Source organism: Peromyscus maniculatus, chromosome 4 (assembly GCF_049852395.1).
Source record: "Peromyscus maniculatus bairdii isolate BWxNUB_F1_BW_parent chromosome 4, HU_Pman_BW_mat_3.1, whole genome shotgun sequence".
In the NCBI taxonomy this organism is placed as follows: domain Eukaryota; kingdom Metazoa; phylum Chordata; class Mammalia; order Rodentia; family Cricetidae; genus Peromyscus; species Peromyscus maniculatus.
In genome coordinates this window covers 37829997-37850353 of record NC_134855.1, presented here as the reverse complement: position 1 = coordinate 37850353, position 20357 = coordinate 37829997, and the positions used below count along the sequence as shown (strand labels likewise).

At 38.1% G+C, this 20357-nt stretch overlaps 1 protein-coding gene across 50 annotated transcripts in view; it reads left to right on the top strand.

Moving 5' to 3' along the window:
- The window catches only part of Baz2b (bromodomain adjacent to zinc finger domain 2B), a 325808-nt gene that overhangs the window by 217286 nt on the left and 88165 nt on the right, over positions 1–20357 (top strand). For 31 of the 50 annotated variants that reach the window (XM_076568542.1, XM_076568547.1, XM_076568545.1 and 28 more), the window contains one exon: positions 15961–16149. The exons of the other annotated variants lie outside the window; for them this stretch is intronic. In XM_076568542.1, coding sequence (XP_076424657.1) covers positions 15961–16149 — 189 coding nt within the window. The remainder of the gene's footprint in view (positions 1–15960; positions 16150–20357) is intronic. 50 annotated transcript variants of the gene reach the window in all.

Genomic DNA, 20357 nt, shown 5'->3' with positions numbered 1-20357 from the left:
AAGTCTAAACATTATGTGTAATATCTAGTGAATGATCCCTGGCTTACAACAGATGTGGCAGAGATTTTGAAAGAGAAATAGTTGTTTGGAAAAGGGACCAAACACATAGCGTGGCATTGCTTTACAACCATCTACTGTCTGTGAGAACTAATCTGTTCTGAGAACTACATTAATCACCTCTGTTGGGACCCTCTGACTGAGTAGTTTTCCATTAGCCTCTACATCTTAAAGATCTACCTCCTTTCAACATACTAAAGTCTGAACTTCCAACACATGACATTTTAGGGGACAAACCATATCCAACCCACAGCATTGAAAGCCTTTTTCCTTATAGATTGTGTTGTCTTCTTTGTCCTCACTCACATGGTAGAAAAGGGAACAAGACAGTTTGTTGTATAGCTTTTTCAGTGTAATAAGATTCACCCCCTCAAGAAATCACTGCAAAAATGGAAAAGTAAGAAGGCAGCAATGTGTGACTTTTCCTGGGGAGAAATAAGCCAACATCTATTCACTACAGATAGGGCAGCAACAGCAGACCAAAAGAAACAGTTGACCCAACTCTAGCCTAATGGATCATAATTGGGTTACTAGAAGGAGTGTGGGTGAAGTGCTTATTATAGAAGCATGGGTGACTCAACAGCAGTTGCATCATCAAAGTCCCACGCTAGCATGGATGATAATTCTTGAAAGCTGCATCCCTGCAGCTCTGTGCACAACTTGTGGGTAGCTCTGCATATCAGAGAGTCCATTCTCTGGAAGAATTATTACTGCTTTTATTATCTTCCAGAGGAATTTTATGAATCCTGTAAGTTTTAGGAGACCTCTGAGCCCTGTAAATTTCCTTTGCTTCTTGAGTCCCATGAGTGTCTATCCTCCCCATAGGAGGGAATGTGTGAGTTGGGGGTGGGGGCAATAGCTACAGAATATAATTCCTTTAACATCTTTTTATAAGACACTAGTCTATTGGTAAGGATAACAGCTCTCCCAACTTAGTTCCCAAAGGCCCTACCTCACAATACTGTCTCATTGCAGTTCTAACATACAAATTTTAAGGGAACACCAACATTCTCATTTCTACTACTTAGACAAGTACATGATTGTTAGATATCAGGCCAGTGTGACAGACTGAATTTAGCCACTGAATTTTGGAATTTTTGCTTGTTGGTTATAATATGTGTCAAATCAGTTAAAGATAATATAAATCATTAAAAGTATTTTAAGTAGAATGAAATGTAATTAATCTAATCAGGGACTTAGAAAAGTATAGAATAACTGACTCCTGGTTTCCATGACTGACTTCAGAATATTGCCGCCTAAATGACCTTTTAAGGAAGTTTCCTCTGGTTCAATTCAAACCACGCTCACGACTGCTGGCTTCACTGTTGTGCCATTTTACCATCACTCTAGTGGACTCCAACCCTCCCTCCAGCCCCTCCTAAGTCATGATCAATTAATTAATTAATTAATTAATGGAATAGGCCTGGGGTTTGAGACAGAACGATGACAAAGTAGAGGCCTGCCTGTGATATATAGTAAGTTCAAGGAAGACAGCTCAGACAACCTGCAGCTGTCAAAATTAAAAAGGGCTAATAACATATTTCATCGGTAGAGTGTGTGCTTAGAAAACTCTTTGAGTTCAACCCCAGTACTGAAATCTGTAAAGGTGAGAAGGAAGAGAAGAGGAGGGAAGGCCAAAGGAGAAGACAGGGAAGAGAAGTCACCTTATGTATCCTTACTAACTTCCCTTATATACCTTGTGTAATAAAATAATGAAGTACAGTCAATGCTGAAAGAAATACAGCTTTTAACTCTTAAATGAAATGCAAATATTTATCGTTCCCTTGGTAAAGATTATGAAGGACTTTTCAAATGTTTCATTCTTGGGATATAGTATCATTCATTTTTATGTCTTGGACCGTGTTGGTGAGTGTGAGAAGGTGCTCCTTTGTCACCTGTCTTCAAGAAGGAGGACATTCCAAAGCCTTCCTTTACCAAACACTCTTCCGACTCCTGTTCTGTTTTCTGCTCAAGTGTTTGCAACCCTGCTTTCTCAGAGATAGCACCGTGTGCTTTCGGTTTCCTCCTTTTGTGCACATTCCAGCTCACAGCAGAGCCTTCTTCCTCATATCCCCGTCACCAACAGCTGACAGCTGACCAATCTTGCCTACTAGGTTCCGTGATCCCACTCTCAGTTTTTCTGTTATTTCTCTAGCTCCTGCTTCTTCGATTTTTTATTCATTTTTTGGTTGACTTTGATTTTTGTTTAGTTTCTTCCTTTTGCTTCACTCATAAAGGTGAACTTTCCTAGGTCTTGGTTCTGAGGTCTTTTAGCTCTTGGCTCTTTGTTTAAATGTACCTGAATGAGAACTGAACTTTCTCAGATCCTGATTATACACATTTTGTATAAATGTTTTATAGACATCTCTACCATAACAAACTGAACAAACCCCAACCAAAAATTTGCCTTTTCTGATAAAATCAGTTTCACTTATACTCATCCCCATTCATTTAAATATTAGAGCTACTGTTCAGAAGTCCAGTGACTTCAACCATAATTTTTTTCTTTCACTCTCACATATCAGTCCCAATGGTCCTGCTTTGAAAATAAAGCTGCCGCTGGTACCTTCTTTCTGGCCTCCTGTCACTAAAGTAAGTGGTACCAGGACCTCCCTCCTGTGGCGTTGTGGTTCATCCCATGTGCTCTCTCCACTTCTTGCTCAGTCATTTGTAATTCATTCCCCTCATAAAGCAGTGAAGGTAATAGACAAAACTTCTCACTTTTGGGTTTTCCTTAGTAATAACTTCAACATTTGCTTATAGTTGTTTTTCCAAACTATGTGATGGGTAGGGAATTGGGGTGGCTCTGGGAAGAATTGCTGGAAGGGAAGTTGATATGACCAAAACACACTGCACAAAACTTTAAAGAATTAATCTGTTTAAAGAGCCTATAAGGACTTTAGACTGTTTTGATTTGATTTGGGCATTTGGGAAAGTAAACTCTTGCTCTGTATTGGAGTTTACTCACTGTAGTGAAAAAACTCCAGAATTCTGAGGCCATATAGTCTATTAACTCTGGAATATGTTAAGCAGACAAATTTAGGTTATCCCTTGAAATTCATGATGAAAGTGTAAATATGCATAACAGGAAAACCTATGTGTCCTCACGTAGCCCCAGGTTATATCCACTCCTTCAAGGTTTCCTCTTTTATCTCCACCCTGGCAGTCACTGCCCTGCTTTCTGCCACTTTTTACTGTTTGGGGACTTTTATGCAAATTAATTCATGTGTGCTTTTGTGACTTGTCTTTCATAATTCTTTTTAACTAGTTGTATCATTGTTTATATAGTAGCTCATTCTTTTATCTTACTAATTCTGTTTTGTTTTATAACTGTGCCAGAATTTGTGTGATCATTCCCCTGAAGATAGACATTGCAATGTTTCCACTTGAGGCAATTATGAGGGTTCAAGTTACAAACCCTTGTGTTTACACACGTCTTTATTTCTCTTGGGTAAATACCTAGGAGTGGAATTGCTAGAGAATATTCTAAATATATGCTTAGTTTGGTGAAATTTGGCAAGTGTTTTTCTAAACTGTCTAACATTTATTCTTTAATTCTCTAAAAGCAACATGTACAAGATAATAGGAACAAGTAGTTCCTATACTGAGTGTGTCATTAAAGAACATTTGAACCAACACAGCTGGTATATTATAGCACCTATATAGCTTTGGTTTTAGTTTTTAACTTTTTTACTTTTTGAAATTAAATGTAAGTATATTGTTTTCCTTTCCCTTTCTTCCCTCCAGCCCTTCTGAAGCATCACCTTACACCTTGCTTGGTCTCAAATTCATGGTCTCTATTTTTTATACATATAATATTCATATATATATATGTATATATGTATACACACACACACTCACTGCTCAGTCCATGGAATGTTACTTGTATGTTATGATTTCAGAGCTGGCTACTTGGTGTTGTCTTTAATATGTATTTCTCTGAAGACTGGTGGTATTAAGCAAATTTGCATGTACTTACTTGTCATTCATATACTTTCTTTCATAATACATTTATCCAGATATTTTACTCATTGTGGTAGGGGCTATCTTTTTTCCAATCTGTGTAATTTTTGTTTCTTTCTTTGCTTTATAAACTTTTGCTGTTTTGTTTTATGAACTATTGAATAGAACTGATAATAACAGACATCATTGACTGTTGAATATTTTTTATTTAATTTAGTATTGATTTTGTCATGTGATTGTGTCTAGCAGGATGCTGACATAGCCTTGATTTTTAACTTGCTAATAAGGTGAAGTAATTGACTAATTTTTTATATGGTAAACCATTATAGCATTGAGGGACCAATTCCAATTAATCATGCTGTATTGGTCTTCTAAACCATCGTTGGCGTGATTTGTTGAAATTCTATTAGGCAACCTACATGAATGCTTAACAGGATAATTGCTCCATTTTTCTTTTCCTATCATTCTCTGTTGGAAATTATTTGGGATAGTCCCCAGTCCTACTGTGTTTTGGAAGAGTATATAATTGTTTTTACTTTTCTAAATGTTTGACACAATTTAGCAATGAAGTCATCTAAGCCTTGAGACTGGTGTGTGTGTGTGTGTGTGTGTGTGTGTGTGTGTGTCTTTGTTTAAACTTTGGTTGTTACACAATATTAAGTCATAGCTTTACCTTTGAAGAACAGGTACAGCTGGAGGATGGATGAGCTCATTGGTTGGTCACTTTCCTACATTCAAGATACCCTGGTTTTGATACCTCGTACCAAATATGCAAACACCCCAGGTTATCTTTTTATTTCAGTGAGATTTGATTGGTGTCTTTAAAGGATTTTATCTATTGTTTAATTTGTGAGCCCAAAAGAGCATTCTCTTTAATTGTTAATATTTATAATGTGTGACTTTTTCTCATTTTGTAGAGGTTTACTGATTTCATTGATCTTAAAGAATCAAGTATGAGTCTGATTGAATTTTCTTAAGCCCTTGTTTCTGTCTCAATGATTTATGCCGTATCTTTATTATTTGTCTTTTTTTTTATTAGTAAGATTTCCTTTTCTTTTTTCCTGTTTCTTTTGTTGTTGTTGTTCCATTTATCCATCTCTCTGTCTGTTGTCTGTCTGTCTGTCTGTCTATCTATTCATTCTGAGACAGGGTTTCTCTGTGTAGCCCTGTCTGTCCTGGAACTCTATAGACCAGGCTGTCCTAGAACTCAGGAGATGCACCTGCTTCTGCCTCCCAAAGTGCTGAGATTAAATTCATGTACCACCACCAACTGTCTTTTTCCTGCTTTTTAAAATAAAATATTGATCATTTATTTGGGACCTTTGTCCTTTTAAATATGTATTTAATGCTATGCATTTTCTTTTATAGTATGGCCATAGCTGCAACCTGTGCATTTTAAAATATTGATTGTCTTATTCCATTAAAAATGTATTTTCTTTTGATTATCCCTCTTTGACTAGCAGGTTTTATAGAAGTGAGCAATTAAAACGTGCATTTTAAAAATTGTTACCCACTTTGGTTTTACTGTGATCAGAATATTCATTGATGCTATCATATTCTTCTGATCACTGTGTGTTGATTGCATTTGTAGACAGGCTCCCCATTTCTCTGTGCATTTGAAAATCCTTGGGTCAGCAAACTGTTTTAAGCAGACACGAGTCTCCTGCTTGTGGTTTTCTAGCCTCTTTGTTTACCCCCTCAGTTTAGCTGCTCAGTCTTCATTGGACTCTGTAGTATGACATGTCAGACTAGACTCTTCAGGCTCCAAAGTATGTACAACAAAGCAATATCCAACTCAACAGATCTGCTGGACATGGCTTTGCCTTTTAAGAATTGATTCCTGTGTGTCCTTTGCCAGCTCATCTTTTATTCAGTAGAGTACTCACAGCTAGGCATTTGGGTACTGTACATTCTGAATTGGGTTGGGTTTTTGTTCTGTTTGTAGTTACTCACCACTTGGATTTCACCCCTTCAGATTTCCAGATGTTCATTTAGCTCTGAATTCTGCCCTCTGTACCTCATGTAGCTAGACTTGCCATTGTTTAGTTCCACTGTTTTCTGTGGCAGCTGGGAGATTGATGCAGCATAAGTGGATAGGGAACCACCAATGCACACTTCTTAGCCCTTGTTGTTATCATTTTCACAGACTCTCCTTTGGCTTTTTTCTGCTTTTGGATGCTTTCTGATATCTTTAAAGAGTGTGTGTGTGCTCGTGTGCATGTACATGTGCAAGTGCATATGTGTGTGAAGCTTACAAGTGAAAGCTGGAGGTCACTTCAACTGACATTCCTCAGGGACTGTCTATCTACTTTGTCTTTGAGGCAGGGTATCTCACTAGGATCTGGGGCTTGCTAAATTGGCTATGCTGGTTGACCAGCAAACCTGCTGGACTCTTCCTTTCTCTTCCTTCCCAGCACTGCACTTTCAGGCACACAGCACCACACCTAGCTTTTGACCAAGGTGCACAGAATCTAGTTCAGGTCTCCATGCAAGCACTTTGCGGACTGAGCTAACGTCCTCAGTCCCTATGTTGTTGGTATTTTGAAGGGGGTTCTTTTTTTTTTTTTTTTTTTTTTTTTTTGGTTTTTCAAGACAGAGTTTCTCTGTGTAGCTTTGCGCCTTTCCTGGAACTCACTCGGTAGCCCAGGCTGGCCTTGAACTCACAGAGATCTGCCTGCCTCTGCCTCCTGAGTGCTGGGATTAAAGGCGTGTGCCACTACCTCGGTGAAGTGGGTTCTTATATAATCCAGGCTGGCCTTGAAACCTGCTGTGTAGTGGAGGTTGACCTTGAACTCTCTTCCTGTCTCTTATCTTCCAAGTGCTGGAATTAGAAGAGTACACTACCAGACCTGCCCAGTTTTTTTCTTTCGTAAGTTCAGTTAAAATCTTGTTAGAAACAGTTACCACCTTTTGTAGGCTTAATGTGGCTTCTTTAATCCTCTTCTAGTATTAGAAGTTGTTACCTCAAAGGTAAAGTACTTTTCCAGTTGTTTTTTTTTTAACCTAAGGTCTCAGATTCCTGAGACTCCATGTGATGTAGGCAGTGTAAGCATCATCTTTACCAGGGGAAAATGCTGTCACTTATACAATGGGCACATGATACAAACCAGACTATCCAAAGCTAAAGAGATTTTCATGGGGATTTTTATTGGCACTGAGTATTGGAAGGAAGGACCCATCAGAGGGAGCAGAGCCAAAGGATGGGAAGAAGCTTCGTATTAGTCAGTCTTTAAATATAGCTTCTTCATCTGAAGCAAATCTTTCCCAAGAGCTTTTGAGGTATGAGAGTCATCAAATTAACATTTTCACATAGCCAGGCTGAATAAGATGTTTTGTGTATTTCAACCTGCATAATACATAAGGTTGCATACTGTCCTTCACCTGACCTCCCCTATTTCATCACATTCGTTTGTGCTCTTCTTGTTCTGATCCATTATATTCAGCCTTCTGACCTTTCACTTCTTCAAGTAGAAAGCTTTCTTTTCTAGATTAGTATCTGAAGTATGCCCTCATCTTGTCTGAAAAATCTTTCTGTGGCTGTTTATTTCTCATGCTTTGTCTCAATTATCCAGAGATAGTGTGATGGCTAATTTTGTGTCCACTTGGCTGGGGATGTAGGATGCCTCAGATTAAACATTATTTCTGAATGTGTCTACAAGGTATTTTTGATGAGATTAACATTTGAATCTATGGATTGAGTAGAGAAAAGTGTCCTCCCTAGTGTTGGTGAGCGTCATTCAATTCCTTAAGCCCTGAACAGAATGAAAAGAGAAAAGAGAAAATTTGTTTTCTCTGCCTGGCTGCTTGATCTGTGATGTCAGGCTTCTCCCATCACTCAGACTTAAACTCCATCAGCTCTCTAGCTCTAGCTCTGCATCACCAGCTTTCCTTGTGGGCCACCATAATTTTATTTGCTGATTCGTCATAATAAATCATTGGTTCCTACAGGGTCCATGTCTCTGAAGAATCTTGACTAATACTGACCTTAATTATACATGACTCCACTGATCATAGTGTCTAGGTAATTGCTCTACTATTATCTAGCCCTGTACCTATTAATTTCCTCCATAGAACTCTTCACAATATGTAATTATACATTTGATGTTGTTTTATTCATCCTTTCCCTATGTCTAAAGGGCAAAGACTGTATCTGTTTTCTTCTACAGTATGTGTCCAGTACCTTGGCACAGAATGCATAAGAAACCATTATGGAAGAAAGAGAAGGAGGGTTGAACTTTGTGGGACTAGGACTTAAAAATGAGATGATTAATAGTTTTCTGGCTGTTTCCACCATCTTTCACAATCTAATGTAATGATGCATTGGATGCCCTGACTGATGTTCTCAAGCACCAGCAATGCCCCAAAGATACTAAATGCCAGGTTCCTGTTAGGTCTGCTTCACACCCATCCTCAGGCTAAAGGATAAAGGATAAAACTTGTTATATTGCTAAGTCTGAAGATATGGCTCAGCTGTTAAAGGCTAGGCTCACAACCAAAAATATAAAACTTGTTACATTGCTAAACGAAATCATGAAGGATCACAGAACTGGTGGTGTTGTTGTGAATCCCACAGGCAGGGTAAACATGGAATGAGAGACCCAGATTCATGTGCAGCGCAAAAGATCTAAGGAAGTACAAAACAATGTATTTTCTTACTTTGGTCTCATTGTACTGACCGTCTCTCCTAAAATTATGGACCAGGAAGAAGCAAGTCATGGGGAAAACCCTCAGGTTTTCTAAGAATGTAACACAAACATGTAAAATTCTTCAGTGGGGAAAAAAATCTGCAAATTTTGCAAGCTGTGTAAGTACTGTTTTGATAATTTCAAACAACTCTGCAAATTTCCCTTGGAGACTAAGCATCAAGAACAACAGTGTAAGGAACTGTGGAAAAATCAGTTAACCAACCACATACAGTTTTTGAAAAAACATCTTCATTCCTAGCTTTCTGGTCTTTTGCAAGAAAACTTTCCCGTATTTATAATGGCTCAAAGCAATCTAGAATTTCCTTTGTCGTTTGTTCCCAATCAGAAACAAATGTTCAGTGCGCTTGCTCTGCGGAAGAGGATGTGCTAGTTTACAAAGGTGAAGTGTTTCTGAATCTTCCCTTTCCACTTCCTGCATGGTGTAACGTGCTTTCAGAAGCTCTCCCAGGAGTGGCACTAGTGGGGACAGTGGGTCTTGCATCATCAGAGGTCCAAGGGGCTGAGAACAACTCTGGCTGCAACAGTAGAATGCCACACAACAAGTCAACCATCATCCCTCAAGTCTGTCACCGCTCACTAAAACATCCGTGTGACATCCTTCACTGTGAGGAGCTTCAAGGAGGTCCAGTACGGTGTTCAGGTCGCTGTGGGCTGTTAGCAAAGAGGGGTCAGCTACATCTCTTGGCCTTGTCTGATAAGGCAGGAGCTATTGCTGATTTCAGCATCTTCACTCCAGCTCCATAGACAGTGAATTCTGCAAGCTACATCTTGGCTGTTCAGGTCTATATCAGTTTGGGTTCTTCTGTTTCTGCCAGGCCATGTTTTTCAAATAAATTGAAAATCTAAAGGGATATTTTGATGGTGTATTCCAGATGTAGCAGAAAGAGATATTTTGAAAAATTGGAGAGGAGATAACAAGAAAAAAAAAAATCAGAGTCAGATCATCTGAATTCTTTGACACCTTCTACAACTGGACCATATAAAAGAATATGAACACCATGAGGGAGTCCTGCTTGTTCTGTTCATGAACAGCACTGACAAACTGAATGGCTTCATGAAGCTGGATCAAAGTCCAGTAATAACCTGCAGGTCTGGTGCAAATGATCAGTGGCCTCATCAAAGTAATGAGCAATCTGTCACCAAGACCTGTTCCAAGGAAGCAGGAGAGGAATCAGTGCTGTTTCGGGGTCAAAGAACATCCAAATAAGATTTCTTGCCAGCATTATTTGAATTTTAAAATCTCTAAATCTATTAATAGTTAACATTATTTATATGGAGAATATATATTTAGGCGTATTAGAAGTATTTATAATGGTAACTTTTAGATAATGAAAATTTATGTCCATTAATATGTTCTTATTTAGCATTCCTGTATCCTGTTTCACTTGACCCTTAGTCAATTAGGCAAGACTGTGTGTGTGTGCAAGGCTTAGTCTCAGGGGCCAGCTAAGCAGCTGACGTAAGTCATATCCCATTGATTATGCATATATTTCACTTGACAGTACAAGGAACACATAACTGAAATGACACCATCAGGTGTTGCCTGTTGGAGAATGTGTCAGCATTCTGGACCAGTGCGTTAATGTATTGGACAGTACTTAAGTGTGTCATCCCCAGTCAAAACAGTGTCCTAGAGAGTCCACCTCTGATATTTCTGCGTGCTGTTGAAAACTGTGACTGCACCCAAGTGGAAGGTAGCTTGTTTGTTTAGTTTAGCACTATATAATACATATGAATACAGCGCTCCTTTTCAGCTAATGAAAAAATCAGTTGATGTGCTGAAGAGGCAATGTTTAAAATCCAACTCCGAGGCATATTCGAAAGGCAGCCAGGTTTTAAGTTTGCAGTCAGGAGAGGATCACTAGGGATGTGAGAGGTCTTCTCTAGGTGTTTAGTAGATAAAGCCAATTTCAGGATTTGCATCACACGGAAAATTTTTTAGTACTGTTTTTCGCTGCAGCTGCTTTGCTAATTTTGTGGGTTTCTGTAGATCTCCGATGCAGGCTTTCCATTTCCCAACTGTCTTTTCTCTCTTTCTTTTCAAACTTTGTTCATTTCTTTATTGCGTGCGTGCGTGCGTGCGTGCACATGCACATCCTTGTGGAAGTCAGAGGACAAGCGTTGGGAGTCAGTTCTCGCCTTCGACTCTGGTTTCTGCTGCAGCCTAGGGCACTCCAGGCTCTGGACTTGCAGATGTGCCTCTCGCATCTGTCTTCCTCATGGGTTCTAGTATTCGACTCAGCTCATGAGGCTTGCCCAGCAAGCCTGTTCACTTGCTGAACCATCTTCTCGGCCTCTGTCCAGCTCTTCTTAACTGAGGTATATTTAATGGGAGATTGAAATATTATTTTAACTTTTGCTAGTATAACTTTGTAATCTAGTTTGAGACTTAGTAGTAAGTTGCTGAAGAAAAATAGTATGTCCAAGTCAATTAAGTAACTTTGGTAACTAACCAAGTATTACAGGTTAGATTATATCTTCCTATTATAAAGAAACAGATATGTTGGAGCCAACTCGTGGTGCTTCAGAAGGTGAGCTTATTTGGAGATGGGCTCTTAGAGAGGTCTTCCAGTTAAAGTGAAGTCAGTGAGTATGCCCAGGCCCAGTTCAGCTGTGACTGTGTCCTTACGTAAGACGTGTCCACAGTGGAGCCAAAGGAGAAGACCAGAGCCTAGGAGAGAAGCTTGGAACATAGCCTTTCCTAGCGCACCAAAGCCAGCTAGGATACATGGTCATGCCATCATCTTGACCTTGGACCTCAAGCAGTAGTTTCTGTTTTAAGCTGTTATGACAGCCCCAGCAAAGTAATGCACTCTGTGTTCTTCAAAGCTGATTTTAGTAGTTTCTGTTCATTGTGGGAAAACAGATTTTCTTGCTTATTGAAAAAACAGTACTTTAAAATTATTCCTAATTATTTTTTTCTTTTTTATAATACCATACAGCAGTATTAAGTTTTTTCAGTAGATTTAACAAAAATGTTTATTACAAAGAAGGAATTAACTTTTTAAGATAGGAGGGGTACTAATTAATAGCTTTTGTTCCCAAAGCAACCCATGCTTTTAATGACTTGTTTTCTCATAAAAACACTGCTTGAAGAGAAATAGTTAACTTCACAGTGGAGAGGTTAAACTGGCAGGCACCAGTTTAATCAAGTGATCAAAATGAACATCACCAGTGCTACATAGAAACAGCCTGGGCCTTGAGCATCTTGTTCTGAGAAGGGTCCATTGTGTATCATTCTCAGTGATGTACAACTTCTGATCATGACAAAGCATTAGACACACTCTGATCTCTTTGGTTTATCCATCAGAAACACAAGACAGAAATTGTAGCAGACTAAAGAAAGTTAAAAGTACAGAATTCAATGTAATATGGGAGTCTGGAATCTTGGGATAAAGAATGGAGTTAGTGAGAAATCTGATTAAAGCTAATAAATCTTTTGCCTAATTAAGGGTAATTTCTTTGCTTTGAAGATTGTCTATGATCATGTAAGATATTAGCATAGGAGGGCCTAGAGAAGTATCTGTAGGAACTTGCTGGTACTTTTGCAGTGTTTGTGAATAGAAAATAATCTCAAAGTAAATACTTGAAAATAACAGTATGCTAGGTTAGTTGTGAACAGAAAATAATCTCAAAATAAATACTTGAAAATAACAGTATGCTAGGTTAGTTGTGCATGCCTGTAATTCCAGCACTGAGACACGGAAGCAGAAAGAACTCAAGTCCAATGCCAGTCTAAGCCACATAGTGAGTCTAGCCTGTGCTACATTATGAATCCCTGTCTCAAGAAAAACAAAGGATTGGTGGTGGTTGCTCACACCTTTACTTCCAGCACCATAGAGGCAGAGGCGGGTAAACCTCTCAGTTGGAAGTCAGCCTAGTCTTTAGAGTGAGTTCCAGGACAGCTAGGGCTGTACAGAGAAACCCTGAAAACCCTGTAAACCCTGAAAAACAAACAAACAAATCAATGACTATCAATGACTAAATTTGTTTGCATTCCATACATCTAAGCATTAAAACATAAAGCTAGGTATTAAAACATAAAGCTTAAATGGCTCCAAATAAGAGAATATAGGAATAAAATGAAGATTATTTGAGGAAAAAATGTTCTAGCTACATTAACTATAGAATTCTTTTTGTTAATTAAAACTCAAATTTATACATTTCTCAATTTGAGTTTCAAAATACTTAGAAGTTCACATGTTAACTGATAATTATTCAGTTTATAGCAATTTCAGTTATGTTTGTTTGGATTGATGCACTCCATTGTTCTGTGAGACCTGTATTTGAATGAACTACCATTTTTTATGATTAGCTGTGCTTTACAGATTACAAACCAGAGACTAATTTTGCAATGGTGTAAAATCACGTTAGCAGTGTTCAAGAACTGAAGATATATATGGTGCAGCAAATTTGTATAGCACTGAAAGATGAAGAACACTTGGCAAACAGAAAAGCAGCCTCTATAGTATCTTTGCTCTGATTTTGTTTCTGATTTGAGGATTAGATGTTTTGCGTATTTGTTCCTTACATTGATTCTGTTCATAGTGACTTCTGGACTTTGCTATAGTCATAGGAGACTTGGGTCACTGGCACTTCAGTTTCATGCAGTAGTTCTGTGCATTCATTGTTATTTGCTTCATGTGAGGTGGAACTTGTTATTGTTCACTCAGATTAACAACAGGGCTTATAATTACCGTTCCTTATGACTGACACATTGGCATTTGCCTTCTGCTTTTAAGGAATTTTTGTGTGTCAACTGGTAGACTTGGAAAAGTTGCGCTGAAGTTTCCAGCATATCATTTGAGAATCTTAACATTGCCATTGTAGATAAATGGTCATTGTCTAAGTGATCCATGGTAATCCATCATCGTTAAAGCAAAAACTAAAGTAAAATAAAATTTACATACATAGTGTGGAAACTGAACGCCTTCCAGTTAAAGGAAGCGTTATTGCCTTAGTCATAAGTTTGCAGATATTTTCCTTGAGAAAACTTATTTTTAATCAAGATAGTTTTATTTGGGAGCTTAGGTTGACATTAGGTATATTAATGTAGGAAAAATTTACTGTTCCAAAAGTAAAACTTTCTAATATTTAAGTCATCTTGTTTTATATTTAGGAATCTGAGAATAATGACACTAAGGTTGTCCTCTAGCATCCACATGCTCTCCCACACACTCAAATATACACATCATGTATTTACTTCTATGTAAGTAATAAATGACTATTAGCTTACCTCATTTTTTAGAAACGCAGGCAGAGAAGGAAGTATATTGTATGTTGTTAAACAAAATGTTTGATTAGTACAACTAAATCAAGAAGTTCATTTAATTGATGAGACCCAGGATTGTGATGGTTTAGATTACTGTATTTGTCCCAGTTTTATCTGATCTTGACTTCAAAGGTAATATCAAGAATCAAGAATAACTGAAAAGTACATTCAGATTTTTAAAAATTCACTAATTTTCTATTCTGGCTTTAAAGAACAAAACCAGATTGACTGATTAGAATGGACACACAATATTGTATCCTTGGCCAGGAATGGAGCCCATGCCTTTAATCTCAGCACTCAGGAGCTAGAGGCAGGCAGATCTCTGTACGTTGGAGGCCAGCCTGGTCCACGTGTCAAGTTCCAAGCTAGACCAGGCTACATAGGGAAACCCTATCTTAAAACAACAACCACAAAATAAGCCAAAACAAAACCAAAAAACCGTGTGTCCTTTCCTCGTTTCTCTCATCTCAGAGATTTTTGTGCACTGTCCCTGTAAGACCCTCTGAAGACTTTCCCTGTGAGAGGAGTTACTGTTTCACTGTATGGAGCACCTCCCTGAATCCAGACATCTTCCTATCGAAGATATACTTGATGCATCCCATTTGAATAGTCTTAGTTTAATAAAGATATTAGCATTATATCTTTTAAGAACATAAGGTTTTTAATCAGTCTATGGGGTCTTTATGTCTTGTTTTCTTAAAGACCAGAAAAACAGAGTTAACATTTGATAGACTGCTAAATGTTGAGCAAAGGTATTCTCATTTATAACTTCCTTTTTCATTTACTTCAGACATACTATGTAAAAATAGCAGAGATAGATGATATGTGGACCTTCCTCCATTTAAACACTGGCTACAGTTTTATTCACAAAGGAGATGGCCTTTTCCTCTGCAGTATTCTACTCTAGGGCAAGCCCTTGGCAACCATTAGACTGTGTCTGCATCCCCACTTCTTGGTTGTTTCCTCTTTGTTTCTAAGTCAGGCTCACTAATTAGCAAAGGCTAGACCTCCTCATGTAGCCCAGGCTGGCCTAGAACTTTGAATCCTCCCACCTTAACCTTTTGAGTGCTGGATTACAGGTGTTTATCACTGTCTTCATATTCCAAGTTAAAAAAAAAATTTTTTTTTTGAGGCCAGGTCTCATTATGTAAGTCTTGGCTGGCCTGGAACTCAGCCTACAGACCATGCTGTCCTCCACTCACAGAGATCTTCCTACCTCTGCCTCCTGAGTACTGGGATCAAAGGCGTGCCCTACCATTCAAAGTAAATTCTTTAAAAAGCCTAGAATACTGGGCTGTTTTCATAGTAGGAAACCAAAGTGTCCTAATTATTTCCTGTAAGTAAAGGAAGATTTTTCTTTGTGTTCTGCAGCTGACTACCAATGTATTTGTGAATTCATTTAGAAATGCCGTAGGAAGTGTAGTAATTGTGCTGTCCTTGGCACTATGTGACTACAGTGGCCTAAGCTGCCTTGGGGGAATCAGGATGCTCTTCCTACAAAATGTGAAACAGGCTGTGCACATGACAACCACACCTCTTTACATCAAGCCTCACATTTGAATGATGAATGGTAATAGAGTCGGGATCTGTTTCATTGGTTTTCAGGGTTAGAGTCAGAGGATGTTCTTCTTTTTCTCAAGAACTAAAGAATGTGATGTCACATCAGTGCACATGTATTGGCAAAAAGCCAACTTCATTTCCTCAGGTCAGACTTGGCATCTGTTCTAAAATCGGAAATTCGAAATAAGAAGGGCCTTCTAGTCATTTTGATTAATCTTACAATGCTTTTGTGTTTCTAGAATCATTTTGTAGGGTTTGAAGAGTAGAAATTATAGACAAAAATATAAAATAAAAATTTAATACATAATATATTGTTGTAAACTTCATGAATGCTGAATGAAATCAGGTAAATCTCATCTGTTTTATCTAAACAACTTTAAGTATGTTTTTTTCCCCTCCCAGGACATTTATTCAGACCAGCTGGGGATCAGCCGTTTAACCTGTCCACAGTGTCGAGTGCCTTCCCAATGGTCAGCCACCCAGTCTTTGGTCTACATTCAGCCAGCTCAGGGCATTCAGAATTTGGTGGTTTGGGGACACTTGGTACACCCACAGCCTTAGCCGCACATCCCCAACTAACATCTTTTCCAGGTAAACATCTCCTGTGGTGTTCAAGGAAAGGAGAAAAGCCTGCAAATGCTCAAACCGTAATGTGTTTATTAAGTTGAACAGCAAAGCATAGTGTATTAGATTCATGAGCACGAATTGGCTCAGTTTTACACATACAGCGAAATAAATCTCACTGTGTGTCAGGGGATATAGCAGTTAATTAAGTATTTATCAGGTGTTTACCTACATAATAAATGCCTGCAATAGAACAGAATATTTAAGGCAAGTGTTTATGGTGCTTTTTACCAAAGTATTGTATGTATAAAAATGTGAGTGTACAGTTTTGATTTTTCTCAGCTTTGGTTTTCTTTGGGGGACTGTGTGTGTGTGTGTGTGTGTGTGTGTGTGTGTGTGTGTATGGTGTGTGTGTATATATATGTATATATATGTACATGTTAATGTGTCTCTCTGTGTGTATGTATGTGCTACATGCTGGGTACACATGTGGGAACGTCTTTGTGGAAGGCCAGAGGTTGAAGTCAGGTGTCCTCCTCAAATCACTCTAGTCCTTAATTTTTGAGATGGGGTCTTTCCATTAAACTTGGAGCTCACTGGTTCGCTAGTTTAGCAGGCTAGCTAGCTCTGGGTCTCTGTTTTTGTTCCCAGATGTGTGCTTGACTTTTTACCCTTGCTACATGGGGATTGCTCTCTGGTCCTCATGCTCTTGGGGCAAGTACTTTACTGACTAAACTATCTCCCCAGGCCCTTTATCTAATATTTAAATCAATCATTTAACTTGGCTTGAAATGTGCTTTGGGGTAGATCACTTACTTGTCTAGCATATATGAGGCCTTGGGAGAGACACCCAGCACTGGGAAAAATTTAATGAACCTGGAGGGTAGCTTTTCTAACAACTGTTTTAGGTTTTTTGCTCACCCATGTTGGGAGGATGAGGCGGAATCTTAAATTTCTATGCTTTTTCCTATTTAAAAACTGTTTCCAGAGCATGTTTGGAAATGCAGTTATGCAGTTGGTGAATATACCTAGTCAGGGCCAGTGTGACTTGGAATTCTGTAGACTGTGGCCACACAGTAGCTGAATTCACACAAATTTTCGTGAAATTCCAAGCTTTACATTAGTCACTGCACATTATAGTTCAGTTTTATTAAAGAATCTTGGTTTACTGCAACAGTGTTTAAAACAGCAGAGCTTAGTTCTTGGTAGAATTGACCTGAATTTAAATCTGGCCTTGGACAAATCTCTGACCCTTCATCCTTGTAAACTGAAAACCGTAAAATTCCTGGCTTTCTGGGGCTGTGTGAAGATTCTAGTAGACAAGCATGTCTAGTGCTTTCTGCAAAGTCTGGCACATATATATTTTTTCCTGCCCACCTTAATGGCAGACAAAGTATCTACAGAGTCTTTCAAAAGAATCAAATATCTTCTGAAACATAGAAAACAGAAATGGTTACATTGTATTTCAAGTACTATTTCTTGAGTCACATTATTTCTTTAATTTTATTGTCTTGGAGTGGGGCATGATGGGAAAAGTTTGTGGATAGACAGTGTTGACCAAGTCTGAATATTTCCTTTAATATATTAACAGGGACTTTAAAAACACTGTTCTAGACAGTCTCACTGTGTAGCCCTGAAACTCTGCTGTGTAGATCAGGCTGGCCTCAAACTTGTAGAGATCTACCTGCCTCTGCCTCCCGAGCAGCACCATGCCTGCTTCATTCTGTTTTTAACATGGTTATTTAGTATCAGATATCAACAGCTATCTCCAGAAATAGATTTCTAAATCAAAATCTAAATAGTCAACAGTAATATAATTACTGATATCCTCGGTACTTTTATTGTTTTGTGTTAATTTATTATAGTACTACTTTTGAACATTTCTAAACTATAGTGTATTATTTTAAAATCAAATACTGATAAGATGGTCAATGAATATTAAAAGATAACTTGTATGGGCTTTAATAATGATGGTATCTCCAATATGTAAAAACCAGTCAGCTCAGTGTGAAAAGGCTCTTAATGCCAAACCTTAGGACATGAATTCAATTCATGGGACCCACATGATGCAAGGAGAGAACATGTACCCTCTAGTTCCCTCTGACCTCTATATGCACTGTGACATTCATGCACATACATGTGAATGAACACGCACACACACACACACAACAAATAAATAAAAAATATTTAAGAACATCCTACATAAACACGCAATATAATTCTTGAACCTAGGTAAGGTGCTCACCCATTTCACCAGTTATTTTCTGTGCAGGAGACTGGTTATGCAGCCACAGACCAGTACAATGTATTTTATGGCTTACTAGAGACAGATAATTATAAACAGAAGCATTAGTAATAAAAACACGCGTATGTATGTATACTTCTTTACCAAATGGGTAGAGATTATGACTAATTTTAGAGAAACCACTTTCTTTAAATGACACCTTGGTGCAATAATTTATATATTTAAATTCTCTATCATTCAGAAGGGTAATCAAATGGCCACTTTAGGAAAAACGTCTTGCATAAACACAAGGAAGTCACAAGAAGATATTAGCAATTTTCAGTAAGATATATTTTTTTATAAAATTTATTTACATCTAAAGTATTGCTCATTTCAAACAGAGAATGTAAAATTGTTTAATTGATATTAATATAATAAAATTTTCATTTTTATATTAAAATAGTATTTTATGAACTTTATTTTAAAATATTTAAAATTCTTGGTGTTTACATTTTAATGCTATAATTCTATGAAGTTTTGAGTTGTTTTCCGTATATGAGTAGTTTTTAAATTCTACCATATCAGAGCCAGGCATGCAGGCACATGACTGTAATTCTAGATCTTGGAAGGCAGAAGATCACAAGTTTAATGCCAACCTGGGCTAAACAGTGAAACCCTGGTGCCAAGAAACCTACAAAGAAATGTACTGCATGATCAAACTGCGATTTCCTGTATGCTCTAAAATATTAGCATCACACCTGGAAATGATGGTTGTGGCTGCTGTAGTGTTTCTTAGGGATTTTGAACTTGCTTTGACTTTCATCCTGTACCTACTTATGTTACCTTTATTTTATATCTTCCGTTTGATATTTAAGTTAGTTTATGACTAAATTTTGTTTATTTTCCTCAATTGGAAAGCTACGTAAACTTTTCGCTGAAAAGCTGTGATTTCCTGTGAAATAATGTCAGAGATTTATCTTCAGAGAAGGCCAGTTTCTTAGTTTATCTAATTGATCTTGTATGTTTTTCTCTGGGATGCCCTGTCACTGTGAGCATACATTGTACCTATTATTTTTCTCTAATGCCTACTGTATATCTGTCACATTTACAATCTTATGCTTTGACTTCTTAGTTGTTTACCAAATCTGTATATCCAACCTTAAGACATCTGTCAGAAGTGTAAGTGAAACAATTCCTGCTGGGAAACTGCAGTCTGTTTTTGTCACCTAAGTGAAAACTAAGTTGCAAACCTGTTTGTAGGGATGATCTGTACAGATAGCCCCTCCCCAAAATGCTTCCTCCTTTTATCCATCTAAGTGCAATCCAGACAGTGGATGAGTGACTAATTGAGTAACTGGAATGCTCAGTTTTTCTGAACACTAGCTACTCCATGTGCAGTTTCAACAGTGGCCTTTGCAGTGTTTTGCCTATGCTGTTCATGATATCCCTTGGGACTGTCAGTGACCTTGGACATTACACACACACACACACACACACACACACACACCCTGAATTTCTCTGTGTAATCGTCCTGGCTGTCATGGCTCTCACTCTGAAGACCAGGCTGACCTCAAACTCACAGAGATCCGCCTGCCTCTGATCCTGACTGCTGGGATTAAAGGCATGCACCACCACAGCCCAGCTGGACAAGTGTTACCTTTACATATGAAGGAATATTCCTGGGACTTTCTAAAGATCTTGTAGTCAAATCTCCTGATAGTATTGTGGTGTTTTCTTCTCATTTTCTGTGTTTATTCCAATCAAAAAATGAATGGCATATTGTTTAGGAGACTGGTATGAATAGAAATTACTTGAAAGTTTGGTGGATTATTCAGTTGGTAATTGTGTCCAGGATGTGATAGGAGGCAACCCAAGACTGTTCTTTGGATAATTTCCAAAGCTCTTTTTAATCCACACTCTTCTTGAAAAAGTAGGCTGGGCGGTGGTGGCGCACACCATTAATCCCAGCACTCGGGAGGCAGAGCCAGGCAGATCTCTGTGAGTTCGAGGC